The following is a 14,459-nucleotide window of genomic DNA, read 5'->3' as shown; positions in this document are numbered from 1 at the left end:
AGGTCTTCTAGTAGCTGTGCCGACAGAAATCTGAATCATTCCCTTCCGAATCTCGCAGAGACGGAGAGCGTGAGTATTTGCTGTCCATGAGCTAGCAGCGGGAGCAACTTTATCACTCTCTATGGGCTTCTGTCTTGACTTTATGCCTCCACGTCCTCCCGATTGCTTGCGAGCTTCTCTGCCTGTCCATACGGTAATTTTTCGACTTGTGCGACAGAGTCGCGCGGGTATGACGCAATCGTTAGCCTATTTTTACAAAAACTGCTTCTACGGGGCCATAACAAAAGATACAAGGTAATGGAGCCTTTTATACATTTTCGTGTTTCTTTAGAAATAAACAATGGACAAACGGTGTCTTTAAACGCCTCAGATGTAAAGTTATTCGCTGTCAAAGTGACGCCAAAATGAATGGGAGTCAATGGAATGCTAACAGCAGGTGGGGGTCCGCTAGCCAATGGCGGCGCCCAGGTCGGCTTCAATGTATTTCGGAACACTGCCCCCCTGATTAAAACGAGAGGACTTCCAGCCTTGATGTGGTATGATTGCTAGTCTCTCGTCTTCCTATAAGTTTTTATCAGTGATAAAAATACATTATCTCACGCTGCACCTTATATTCGAACTGACCTCTAGCCATCTGTAGCCTAGCTACCGTCCTAGTGTCAGTTTATTTGTCAATTAATTATTATATTTTCCCCCTGAAACTTACTTCCAGGTCCATTTGTACAATTTGAATGTATTTTATACTAAATCAAGTTATATACAAAACATGCACAGTAAAAATTCTGCTAGAATGAATTTTAATTGCTTTTGCAGTTTTTAGGAATGCATTTTTTTCACATTTGTGCTTCTTAAAATATTTTCTTCATTAAAACATTATATTATCTTCCGTCTAATTTCAACTTCTAAGTACGACCATGAATGCCGTTATTTGACAGATACACTGTCAGATTAACTAAATGAATCACTAGATAGACAAAGAATAAAATATTATGAAATATATCAAACGAGAGGAATTGTAGCATACATTTTTTGCTCCAAGCTCTGGTTAATTTCTGACCCTGCCACATAATATTGTTACTTGCACCATTATTGTTTAAATCAAATCTTAACATTAGCCTAATATATTAAATAATATAATAGAGTAAGTAATTTAAATATGAAATAATATTTAAATAAATAATATGCATTTATGTTTTGATGCTAACTGTATTTATTTGGCTCTGTAAATGACAATAACGTTGTTTCTTTATTGACAAAAAAAAACAATAAAGTTTAATCTAATCTAAAAAGCTAATACAATTTTAATTGTATATTTCACGACATTATGTATACAATATGTTCTTGATTCACGTGGTTCATAAATATCCGAAGCTTCTGATCAATGACTTTTCTAATGCACAAATACCCCTAATATCCCATTGATGTCTTTTGGAGGGAGGTCTACTGCTGCCATCCTATAGATGGCGTATGGAACAAATCCAGTAAAGGGGCAGTGTGCGTCTATCAAGTATCTTTTGAATACTATACTACACTACACTACACTATACTATATACTATACCGTGCCATACTATACTGTCACTATACCATACTATACTTTATGCTACACTAGTAGTCCCTGTGCGCGACAGCATAATGTCTGCCCACTGCTTCAGGTATATGATCACAGTGTGTTCACTACTCACTACTCTCCTAATGTTTGTGCAGTAACTTGGATGGGTTAAATGCACAGAGGACAAATACTGAGTACAGGTTACCATACTTGGCCTTCACATGTCACTTTACTACACTATACTTTACTGTAATATAATATGCTATACTGTATACTAAACTACTATACTTTACTATAGAACAATTGTATACTTAACGTTTCCTTATAGGCCTGTATTCAATTTAAAATAGCTATGTTACATTTTTATGTCAACATAAATCCTGATGATATGCAAAATTATTATTTTAAAAATATTTGCGTGAATGTTCCACCATGCATCTGACCGTAAATTATATGAATAAATAAAATAGACCAATAAAACATAATAATATGCAACACGTGTGCGGTCAGATATCAGTCATAATAACACACCAACCGCATTTATATCTGCAAGGGCAATGCAACTTTTCACCTTGTGTGTACAGGGAAGGGAGGGTGGAGAAATCCCGTAAAAAAGGGTCACGCTGATTATTTATTGGCAATCCGCCACGTGTGTGTGTGTGTGTGTGGTTGCTTTACTGGAAGAGGGGTGGAGCTCTTTAGAAATATCAGTCGGTAGGCTACTTCAACTCGATGGCACAAACAGGACACCTCCACTACCTCTCATAGACTTTTACACAGCTGATCTCTGATCATCTGTTAAAAAACTGACATGAAACTGATCTTTATCCCTTTAAAAGAAGGTCAATTTCGCATAAGCGGTCATATGGAAATCACAAAAGGAGCTATGTTTTAAGAAAACTCCAAGATTGATACGGATAACACTTTGAAGGTAAAATAACGTTTTATTGTAATGTAGCCTACTCAAATTCTTAATCTATTATAAATGCATGCATATATTATATCGGCTTATTATGCATGCCTCGATAAATGCGGTGCTACATGGTATCCCTGTAAAAAACAAACAGTTGTTGATCTTTGTAATGCGAGCTAACGCATATCCTAATAGTTTGAATTCTGCTTGAGTTATATATGTGGGCTAGTCGGACTACATGACCTCAATGTAACCCGAATAAGTCTGTGAATTTGTATTCCAGTTAGGATAAGAGAGTGAATGGGTATTTACTGGGTAACACGAGACTGAGACCGTGTGTCATGAATGAGGAATTGGGTTATTCACAACGAACTGGAGGACCTCATTCATAACCTGTTTTCCAATAGTCCGAGAGAGCGATCGAAGTCGATATCGGATTTACACGGGCGAGCTTGGACTAAAAAATAAGGCTTCGATTAGCAATCGTTAATTTATCCATTGCAAGTGTTTTAACATCTGCGCTTCAAAATTATCTGTTATGTTCCAACAAGTAGGCTACCCATTTTCATCTAGTGACTAGTCAAACTGGTAACTATTGGATTTTTTTTTTTTTCATTAGTACTAGTAAAAGTAGAATAGATTACAGGAATAATAGTAGTGGAACGTGAATGATTGATAATTAAAACAGAGATCTCTATATAATTTAATAACTTGAATAATTTGTAACCAGTATTATTGGGTACCAATACTAGGAACAGTAGAAAAAAAGGAATAAGTACCAGCAACATTGCCATACTATTCAGATGTGATGTGAATAATTGATCTAAAGTTTAGATTCTAAACCGATTCCCATATAATTCAGTAACAAAAATCTAAATTTGTAACTAGTAGTAAAGTTTTAATAGGTACCAGCAACATTGGCATACATACTAGTCAAAAGTGAATAGTTGATCTAGAATACAGATATATAGTTCAGTAACAAACAAAAAAACAAGTTGTTATCAGGAGTACTGAGGACTTGTAACAAAGGAAATTGACAAAATACTAGTCACTACCAGTATTATACTAAATAAGTGTAGTAGTAAATAAATGTTTAAACAGACATGATTTATCCCCAACTAGGACGATTACATCATTGAAATGCTTAATGTGTAAATGTGATGTTTCTTTGGAGCGGTAGGGTTGGGCTTTAATGATAAGGAACACATGTGAGAAACATCCAATCCAGTTATTAGAACCATGAATGACCCTAATAAAGCTGATGTCATAGCATATGTAAGTCTGCTGGCACTGGCTTCTGTTGTTTGGTTGATTCTGACATTTTCCATTTGGCTTTTCCCTACAGCTGCCTTCCATACCCACCGAGACGACATTTCTTCTGGATGTGGAAGAGGCGCCAGAGCTTTGGGAGTTGTGTTGGTGCTCTCCGGTGCATGAGCACCCTGGCTGGGACGGCCCTTCGGCCCTGGACCCCGAGCACCAGTGGTTGCCGGGTGGTACAGGGGGCGGGCAGAGCGCCATGGTAACGCACAGTAGGTTTGACAGCGCCATGAGCAGCAGCCCCTTTGAAGGCGGCGTGCCCCTGCCCCCCCACCGGTACAAGAGCTTCAGTTCTCGGGCGCAGTATCAGATGGTGGTCGCGGCTGTGCGTAAACTGCAAGAGAGCGGCTTCTACTGGAGCACCGTGAGCGGGAAAGAGGCCAGCGCTCTGCTGAGCACCGAGCCCTCGGGGACCTTCTTGGTGCGCGACAGCTCGGACCACCACCATTTCTTCACACTCAGCGTCAAAACGACAACGGGCACCAAAAACCTGCGCATCCAGTGTGATTCCTGCTCCTTCTTCCTGCAGACTGACTCCCAGAGCGAGCAGACGGTGCCACGCTTTGATTGCGTCCTCAAACTCATCCATCATTACATGCCCTCGGCAGCGATGGGGACCTCGTCGAAGATCCAAGCTGTTGGAGGCAGCGGAAGCGCTGCCGACGGAAGTGCGTACTTCATTTACTCCGGTGGCGAGAAGATCCCTCTGGAGCTACTGCGTCCGCTGGCGTCGAGCATGTCCAGTCTGCAGCACCTATGTCGAAAGACTTTAAACGGTCATATAGACGTGTCCACCAAACGGGACCAGTTGCCTCATCCACTCCAAGAGTTCCTCCAGGACTATGATGCTCCTATCTAGATGGGTTTTATATGTGAAGGGCAGAAGATTAAGGCGCACAAGTGGAGATTATCACTCCAGACCTCGGCGTCTGTCAGTATTGCAGGCCAGCTGTGCCTTCGACCTCTGGATTGTGAACTTTTGAAGGACAGCACGAGATGTGTAATTCCACTCAAGTGGATCTGACATCTCAGCAGCTGTTGACACGAACGGACTTCCACGTTCCAGCGGCCAGTCTCAAATAGTGGCTGCTGAAGATAAACACAAGTGATAGTTGATCAGTAGAGGAGTTAAGTGTGCTGCTATGGCTACAGTCCAGCTCCTCATCATCGATCGGGAGACACTCTCTCACGTCCGTTTTCTTTAGCTCGACATTTTTTGACTTTCTCCTGGAAGGAAGGAGCGAGAGCTGGGTGTTTGCAATGACGTACACATTTCCACTGCTTCTTGCCAAGTGTAATTGCCTCATAAGTGGGCGTGGGGGCGCAAACGGGGTGGCTACTTACCGCTCACGACCGACACTGCCGTGTCTGCTCTGGTGACCGTGTGCGGGGTCAAGAAAAAGGACTGGCGCGAACGTATCGACGCGACGAGAGGCCCGTTACTGCGGACTGTTTCGGGCCTAAGCCTTCTCTGGAGAAGACGGCCCCTCAGTGGACTGTTGTTACATTTGTTCATGACAGGAGCCAAAGCAACCCGTAGTTTCATTTGTGCTAGGAAAAGGCAGACTGAACATTGTTGATGATTCAATATGAGCAAATTGACATTCATATACTGTGAAGCAAATACAAGCACAGTATGGGAAACCTTTATTAACTGATGTACTGTGGTGTTTGACATGAAGGGCCGTGCTTTTCTGATCACTCAGAAAAGCATTTGTACTTTGTGCGCTTCAAAATCCTCATTCAATAACAACGACACAGTGTTTGTTTCATTAGCAGGACTTGACGTCTGCTATTCACTGAATGTATTATGAGTCTATGGAAGGGCTTATGGTTCCACTTGTAGATGTTTGTTTTTCTTTCACTTTTTTTTTTGCTGTTGTTTGTTCATATTTTGTCAAATCAAGGTGTTTACATGTGTGGCCACCAACAGGACAGCATGTTTTTTACTCTGTCTTTTATAAAGATGTCTTATCTTAAGGTCTGGTCTGATGACCGCAGTGCAAGCTTGAAGATCAGAAAACAAAGGCATTAACATAGAAAATGCAGCAAGAACCTTTGCACATATTTATATTTATAAGATATTTCCATAATTTATATTAAAGAGCACTATTTTTACAAAATGGATCCTCCTGCGTGATTCACATTCTTGTTTAAAATGCAATGGTTATTCTCTGTGGCTGCATGTTATTTAAACATGCATGATTTTTATAATGTGGCATTTGCTGCAGAAAACGTTTTCCTCCAGCCATATGTATATATATATACACACACACAAATGAAGATACCACAACTGCTCTTGTTTTCAGAAAAACAGGTCTGAGGCTTACCTTGAGGTATGGGTACAGGATGTCACAGAGTGCTTTCTCTTTTGATCAAAGTTAAACATCTGTCTCTCTCTTTCTCTACGGATTAATATAGCCACTCTTCATTCCTTACAGGAAAAATCACATCAGCAAGTAAAATGGACATCATGTTTATCACTTGCTCTGCTTTTTTAGTTCTACAACCAGTCATTTAAATTAATATAGCAATTCCATTCAAAGTTACAAATTACAGTGCATTTTTGTGTGTGTTTCTAAGATCTGTACGCTTCCACTTATTTCATTGATTAACCCCTCTCTTAATTAATATTTTCTTCTCTCCATTTAACTAAGGGCTTTTATCAGCTCTTCGTCCGCGTATTAGAGGGTAATTAACACATAGTAAAAGTTGTAACTCACAAACCATTAAATGCCATTAAGTGAAAAAAAAATCAATAGGCCTTGATAAACTTCCTGAGCAAACCCAATAGAGCTTGACACGATAAGATTTCTGACTTACAGTGCAGACTTTTAATCAGTCTACAAAAGCACTTGTGCAATTGAAAGATAACCTATTTGTTTATAATACACTTAGTTTTAGAATTGGTAGTGGTGGTATGAAAAGGTGTGGTTATATCAGTGAATTCTTGTCTAATATTTTGATAAACTATAAAAACAAAAGCTAATTAAACTTTAAAAAATAAATTCAGACCGTATATGCAGGCATTAAAGCAGATACTGGTTTAAGTTTTCATTGATCAATATCTTTAGCTTCCTTATTTTTTGATTTGCATAGTTACACAAAAATTCAAATTAAGTGTCAGTTCTTAGCCGCATATTTATAAATGCATTTTGTACTTGCACAACACCATTTTCAACTAAAAGTGGAAAACTTTTTGTATGTTTTGGCCATTCATTTACACGACAACAGTGTTTTGACGGCCTGAAAATGCAAACTTTTGAAAACGCATTTCAAAGTGCAAGTTTTTGAAAACGATACCTTTATCGTCTCCATATAAACAACAAAAACGTTAATTTGTGAAAACAGTGATGCGTGTAGGCCTAGTGTTTCTTTACAAAGTTACATCGCCAACTACTGGCCTGGCAGCAGAATACACGGTTTTTAGTCGTTTTCGAGGATCTGTGTGAACGGGATCGTTTTGACAACGTTTTGGAAAAAGCAAAGGAAAAACTTTCCGTGTAAACTTACTCTAGATGACTTATTAAAGGGACAGTTCATCCAAAAAATACAATTCTGTCATTTACTCACCCTCAAGACAATGGGACAATGGGGTCCAAACAACATTGGACTATTTAATTGTAGGATATGGATGACAAAAAAATGCGTCATTTAAAATATCTTTTGTGAAAGAAAGTCATACAAATTTTAATGTCAAAGTGAGTAAATAATGGCATATTATTTTCTTTTTGCGTGAACTCTCTTTAAGTGTAATATTTATAGAGTTTTATAAAATGTGTGCATTGATCTTTAGGCTAGCCTACTATTTGTGTTTTAGCATTATGGGTAAATTCCATTCCCATTCATACAGGCAAGCAATGGATGTGTGTGTTTTTGCCAGAGTATACGGCATACCCACGAGAGAGATTTACTCCACGGCTTGTTTAGATTCCGAGAAATATGTTAATATTTATAATACACATGCATCCACTGAACAGTCCCTTCTCATAACTCCACTCCAAGTGGTATCTCCCGCTATGTTCTTTTTACGGTATTTGGGAAGTCTCCGCCTTTTCTTCACACTCGTTCAGGCCGTCCTCCTCCTTTTCCTCCCTCTTTAGTGTTTTCAAAACAAAGCTGCAGTCAGTGAGTCCAAGCCTCATTTGCTCAGAGCCAACGCCCGTCAAAAATACAAAGCCCCCGGGCTCCGAAAGTTCCTGACCACCCTCTTCCCAAAACAAAACCTACTTATTTCATATTTAACAAGTTCAATATTAGTTTTTTATATATATATATAGGCCTACATATGGCAAATATAAAGCACATTAAGCATGGACATGCACTCTCCTCAGCCTTTGTGAAAATATACACACGTCTGCACCACGTAAGAAACAGCATGTCTCTAGATGTTTATGTTTTACTGCTGTCAGTACCAGTTTCAGTTGGGGCTTTACAGTAAATCATCTCTGTAACCTTTCTATCTGCTCACTACTGATTCGCTGACTGTAACCCTGGGGAAGCAATACTTCACTGAGCCCTCAGCCCTCCGCGTGTCTAGATATGCTTATGTTTCGACTTCCCTGAATCTTGCAAACTTACGGTAAGCCCGGCTATGTTGATACTCCAGTTGTAGACGCTGATGACTACGATTAACAGATAAGTTATGAGCCGCACGGAGAACCAGCCATCGCGGACATAATATGTGCATGTTTGTGTGTGCGTCTGAGTAAATGACTGAAAGTAATGGGACTCCAGAGGGGTTGTGTGTGCTAGGAAACAGTCCAGTCCTCTCGTGTGTCAGTCCCATATTGTGGTTGACTTAACAGGAAAGGAATGTGAGGCCATTTTTTATACATCCTGGCCCACTGCAGGGGCCCAGGGAAGACTCTGCAAAATGTGTGCGTGCCTGCATACCGGCCTACGTATAGTGAGGATAGATACGTTCCTTGTTGTGAAATGCACTTTAACACAACATCTTTGTAAAGTCTGTAATCAAGTCTGCCTATAATCACACAGAATGAAAACATTATGGTAACAACATGTCACCGAAATTGTCATATTGAAAGCAAAATAGCAAACTAACACGCTCTGGCTGTCATCAAAACACTGCTGCTGGTAACGGGTGAAAAAATACTCTCATTCTCTATATCTTGCTACTTTTTACTTTTACTTTTAAATTTTTGTTTAAGCAAATTATGGCAAGTCTTGCGCTAATATTTGCACACGCTTAACTTAATGACATCAACACCATGGAATACAGATAACCTTTGCATGTAGCCTACATCTCGCATACACATCAAAATACTTTGTGTGGCATCTCAGGTTTTGTTACTTATATATTTAGGCCTATAAAAATATCATGATTTTTACATGAGCCTGGTAACCAATAGCTGATTGTGCCCTGCAATTTTCCAGTAAAAATCTTAACTTAACATCCTTCAAAATCAGTTAAATTAACATAAGAGGCAAAATTGCAGAAAAAGGTTAATATAGGGTATTGAGATTTGTTATCATTTGTCATCAAAAATAAGTTTGGGAAGTACAAAAGTACACACACACACGCGTGCACACACAGACACACACACACATAAAACGTATACTGTGAAGAGGCAGTATCATTTTACATTTAATTAATTAATTGAATTTCTGTACCTGAAAATTGGGAAGGAAGCTCCTACAAAACATTTCTAATTAGGCGCGAAAATAACTGAAGGAAATATTTATTGCTAAACGAACAAAGGCAACTAATTTGATTCATATTCTTTTGGCTTCTCTATATAAGAAATTACAAATGGAATGAATATACAAGTATCCGGATGAATTGACGAGTGCAAACCTTAGTAAATCACCTTGCATGATTAATTTAAATACTCTCCTCCCATAATGTCTGAAAGGGAAACTCTTACAAATGCATATGCAATAAGGTCAGCTGCAAAAATAACTGTTCCAGCCAAGTTTTCACTGTGTTTTCAGTAAATTCTGAAAGTTGTTTTTTGCGCTGGTGCAAGCTGGCCCTATGTGTCTTTAACCATAGACAGTATATAAGATGGACACAGCGACCCCATAGATTTCAACGGAGAAAAGTGAAGCCCATTTGAAGCACTCACTTCCTGATCGCCAGGCGTACTGCGCAGGCTCAAACTGAGCTTGGTGACGTGAGCATCGTGTCTGACACTGTCAGTCTTCTAGTAGCTGTGCCGAGAGAAATCTGAGTCATTCCCTTCCGAATCTCGCTGAGACGGAGAGCGTGAGCATTAGCTTTCCATGAGCTAGCAGCAGGAGCAGCTGTATCACTCTCTATGGGCTTCTCCCTTGACTTTATCGGACTTTATGCCTCCACGTCCCCCGATTGCTTGCGAGCTTCTCCACCGGTCTATATGGTAATTTCTCTACAGTGCGACAGAGAGTCGCGTGTTTATGACGCAATCGTTAGCCTATTTTTACAAAAAACGGCTTCTACGGGGCCATAACGTAAGGTACAAGGTAATGGAGCCTTTTATACACTGTCGAGTTTATACACTTTATAAATAAATAATGGACAAATGGAGTTTTTGGGCGCCTCAGATGTAGAGTTATTCGCTGTCAAAGTGACGCCAAAATGAATGGGAGTCAATGGAATGCTAACAGCAGGTGAAGTTCTGCTACAATGGCGGCGCCCGGGGAGGCTTCAGTTTCCGGCGGATGGATTACCCCCTTGTCTTTAACGTGAACAAGGCCTGCTGGTTGGACCTGTGAGCTCTGTAGAGGAGCAGTGAGTGGGCTGCTGGTTGGACCTGTGAGCTCTGTAGAGGAGCATGTCTGAGTGAGTGGACTGTTGGTTGGACCTGTGAGCTCTTTAGGGGAGCATTTTTGAGTGAGTGGGCTGTTGGTTGGACCTGTGTTCCCTGCTGGAGAGGGGTCAGAGAATGCAAGCTGGGATGAAAGAGGCCTCGCGGGACAGATTTACAACTGGGACTTTGTGGTCAAACAGCTAATGGTTTGAGGAATGACTTGAGTATGTCTGAGAGAGAGGAAGAGGAGGGGCTAGCGTGCAGCGAGCAAGAGAAAGGGCAGAGATTCCCTCAGTCCTGACACTGGGGCTGTGAGGCTGTGTTTTTGTTTATCGTTCCCGCTCCTTCCCTGTCCTCGTTTCCATCCGTTGTTCTCCTGCTCTTTGTGCCGCCTTCGCCTTTCCTTGCACACACACTTGCAAAGAAACAAAGTCCAACAATCCCCCTCCCCATCTAACACACATGGTTCCCATTCCCTTCATACCTCCCTGTGCCATCAGAGCCCAGTTTCCAGGAAAGAGGCTCTTTAATTGAGTTGACTCTTTACTGCTCTTGCAATGTGAGTGAGAGAGAGAGAGGACACATTTAGACAGGAAGGGGAGGTGCAGAGCGGGAGCTCATGCACAAACTCACACGTTCCTTTACTGTAAGAACTCATTTCCCCCCTCCTAGCTGCTCGCTTTCTTTCTGCACCCTTTCCTTCTCCATCCCATCAATTTTCGCTTTGTTTGGGTCACCGTCTGCACACTTTTGCATGTATATATCATAATATATGCATTATATACTTACACATAAAACATGCACTGTCTTATTGTCATGCAATACTGGTGCATGTTTGATTGACCATCAGTGTAGATTATTGATTCAAGATTAATCTCTCAGCATGCACACTACTCTGACATAATTTTTAAATTAATAAAATACAAAATAAATGTTCAATTCAGAAATATTTATGACCAGATGTATATAACTATATGTTATAAAAATGTACATAATAATAAAAACAACAACAATTATATTTGAAAAATATAAAGAAAAAATTGAAGGGTAGTAAAATATATGTATTGTTGTTTAAAACATGTATAGCTATTAAATATAAAATATTAAAAAAATGTATAAGATTCATATAAAAATATAATTAAATTAATGCAAATAAATTGTTTAATTATCAAGCTTGAAAGAAATATGTCTGACAATAAATAAATTAATGAATAAATAATTGAATAAATAAATAATAAAGCAAAATACATTTTCAATGCTGGTATAAGAAATATCTGACTAAGCTTCGGCTCTCAGCTTCATATTTAAAAATCATGTTTAATTGGCAAATGCAGTGATGAACTACACTACGAAACCTACAATTATTTATTCTTTAGTTTAGGTAATAAAAGTTTCTTTGTTTCTAACGGTTTACTACTTCCAGTTTACATTGTGAATCCCAGATTTTCAAAGTGGTCTCAGACATTTGGACTCGTATACTGTAACTTTAGAAGAGTCTTGGCAAGGAAGAGTAAACCTGAAACCAGCGCAACCTGGAACAATGAGTTCTCCTTTGATGGATTTCAAAAGTTCGAGGCTTTGGTAAGAAATAAAAGCTGAATAAGTCAGCAAGACATGCACAAACCTGTGAAGATGTGTTAGAAATCTACAAACATGTTTCAGGATTTATTATTCATCAACCCATTCTCCAGAAGTTAAGCGACTTGTACTGTATGACCCTGTGTGTAGGTTCATAAAAGATACAATGACTTCATGCCAGTTGATCTCTAGACAGGAAGCACATATCGCCCTAAACAATAGAACAGAGACTTTCTCACGTTCAGCATCATCCTTGATTTCTACTTTGCACTCAGATTGCAGCTGCTATAGCACAATAGCGACCGTCCACTTTTCAGCAGCCTTGGTTTGGGAAGTATTTTTCCCATTCTTTCCCTGAAGACGCTTTTACTGACTTTATAATGTCTGACTTAAGTGGAGGATGGAGCTGAAAGAATGTGACAATCATCGAAAAGAGCTCTGTTGTGATGAGGTGAACAGCTAACCCGTGTAACTGACAATGCGAGTTTTGGATTGTAGACCTTAACATTTAAAAAAAAAGAAGTTCAAACAAAGCCAAGCTACCAAAATGACATAGACAGCGAAAAGAGAGAGAGAGAGAAAGACTGCAGAGCGTTCGAAAGATCTAAGCACAGGAAACCAGAGAGATGAGAGAGGTTTCCTGTCTGCTGTGTTGGACAGAGAGAAGGTAACACCTGAAGGTTTGCTACACATTCCTCAAACATAAATAAACCGCTCATCAGACCCACGCGCGATTGCCTGAAGAGCTATATTTTGGCGCAGAGAACAGGTATGTAGGCGTATTTTGACTGGAAGATATGGGAAGCCTGGGAAGCTTGTGTGAGCAGGGAGAGAAATGCAAGTATAAATGTACAAGAAATAAAGCTTGATTCGGAGCCAGTCGGATATCTTGGATCTTTGCCCTGCTGTGTTTTCACTTCCGTCTCACCTACTGACCTGTGGTGATGGACTGTCAGCTTTACTGGAACACATGCAGTGCCTTTCCAAGGGCGGCGTAGTTCTTTTCGATTTGAACTGATATCTGATATGGTGTTTCTCTTCTCTCTTTACCAAATACATTCCTATAACAGCGACCACAGCCCACATTTAGAGTTTTAAAGAAAAACGGTTTCAACCCTGTTTGAATCCTCATGTTTCCTGAAAATAGACACCACATCACATCACAATGTGTTTGAGAGCTCCAATAGCTGATATTTCAGTTTGCTTTGCAGGAACATTCTCATCATTCAAAAATAATTTGTCTATGCACGACTCTATACACAAACAATCATGTGTTTTTGTGAAGGTGCACTGGCCCCTGACCTAGCTCATGTCGTACCAAAGCAATATGTGACCCTGGATCATGAAACCAGTCATAAGTCGCACGGGTATATTTGTGGCAATTGCCAACAATACATTGTATTGGTCAAAATTATAGATTTTTCACCAAAAATCATTAGGATATTAAGTAAAGATCATGTTCCATGATTTTGTAAATTTCCTACCGTAAATATATAAAACATTTATTTTTGTGAGTGAATGCAGCACAATTGCGAACATAAATGCACAACTTTAAAGGTGATTTTCTCAATATTTAGATTTTTTTGCTCCCTCAGATTCCACATTTTCAAATAGTTGTATCTCGGCCAAATATTGTCCTGTCCTAACAAACCATACATCAATGGAATGCTTATTTATTCAGCTTTCAAGTGATATATAAATCTCAATTTAAAAAAAATTACCCATGTGACTGGTTTTGTGGTCCAGGGTCACATACTATGTCCGACAAAAGTAGAAAGAATGTTCATAAAGCTCTTTAAAGAATAGTTCACAGTGACCATGGTCTAACAAAACAAAACAAAACAAAACTTTAGAGGCCTGTTGCGCAAAGCCGTTTTCTGGAGTGCTTAAGTACAATGCATCATTGAAGAAATCAATAAGCTAGTCTGTTTGCCAAAACCATATTGTCGCAAATTTGTCGTTCAACCGTTGGTTAATGATGTCACGCAGGTGGTGGAGTAATAATGGCATGAGGACTAATTCTCATTTTTTCTCAGTTATTTTGCATTATTTTCAGATTCAATTAGAGGCCCGTTCTTGCGTAGTAGAGCACGTAAGCACGAACTAAAAGACAAAACATTTATTTGTATGTAATCGAGATGAAAGATAAATTGTACTGAATGTCAGCTTGATTATTTTGCTTAATCCTGGCTTAATCTAAGCCTTGTCTGTGTAACCAGGCCAGAGTTTGTTAGGTTCATGCAACAGGCCAATGGTGTTTTACAGGTATGGTCACTATCAGCTTGGCTGAAAAATAATTATGCAAATATTCTACTTGTGTTCCAAGAGAAGAAAAGAAAACTATCA

General features: G+C 39.4%; 2 protein-coding genes across 4 annotated transcripts in view; one reads left to right on the top strand and one right to left on the bottom strand.

The window, feature by feature from the left end:
• pgs1 (phosphatidylglycerophosphate synthase 1) overlaps nt 1–6,204 on the bottom strand; it is a 31,131-nt gene extending 24,927 nt beyond the window's left edge. Inside the window, exon 1 of one of the 2 annotated variants that reach the window (XM_079594572.1) lies at nt 6,114–6,204. In XM_079594572.1, coding sequence (XP_079450698.1) covers nt 6,114–6,172 — 59 coding nt within the window. In that variant the 5' untranslated portion in view covers nt 6,173–6,204. Of the gene's footprint in view, nt 1–512; nt 537–6,113 lie in introns of those variants that run through there. The other variant, XM_079594571.1, reaches the window with a different exon arrangement.
• socs3b (suppressor of cytokine signaling 3b) lies at nt 519–5,956 on the top strand. Of its 2 annotated transcripts, none has more exons than XM_079594580.1 (2): nt 519–536; nt 3,809–5,909. In XM_079594580.1, the coding sequence occupies exon 2, from the start codon at nt 3,983–3,985 to the stop codon at nt 4,640–4,642; it is 660 nt and encodes a 219-aa protein (XP_079450706.1). In that variant the 5' UTR covers nt 519–536; nt 3,809–3,982; the 3' UTR covers nt 4,643–5,909. The 2 variants fall into 2 exon arrangements, with proteins under 2 accessions (XP_079450706.1, XP_079450707.1); XM_079594581.1 differs by lacking the exon at nt 519–536 and adding an exon at nt 2,125–2,481 and having other exon boundaries at nt 3,809–5,956.
• Nucleotides 6,205–14,459: the final 8,255 nt, after the last annotated feature.

Source organism: Phoxinus phoxinus (assembly GCF_949152265.1).
Source record: "Phoxinus phoxinus genome assembly, chromosome: 21".
NCBI lineage: Eukaryota > Metazoa > Chordata > Actinopteri > Cypriniformes > Leuciscidae > Phoxinus > Phoxinus phoxinus.
This window is presented reverse-complemented; position numbering and strand designations above follow the sequence as displayed.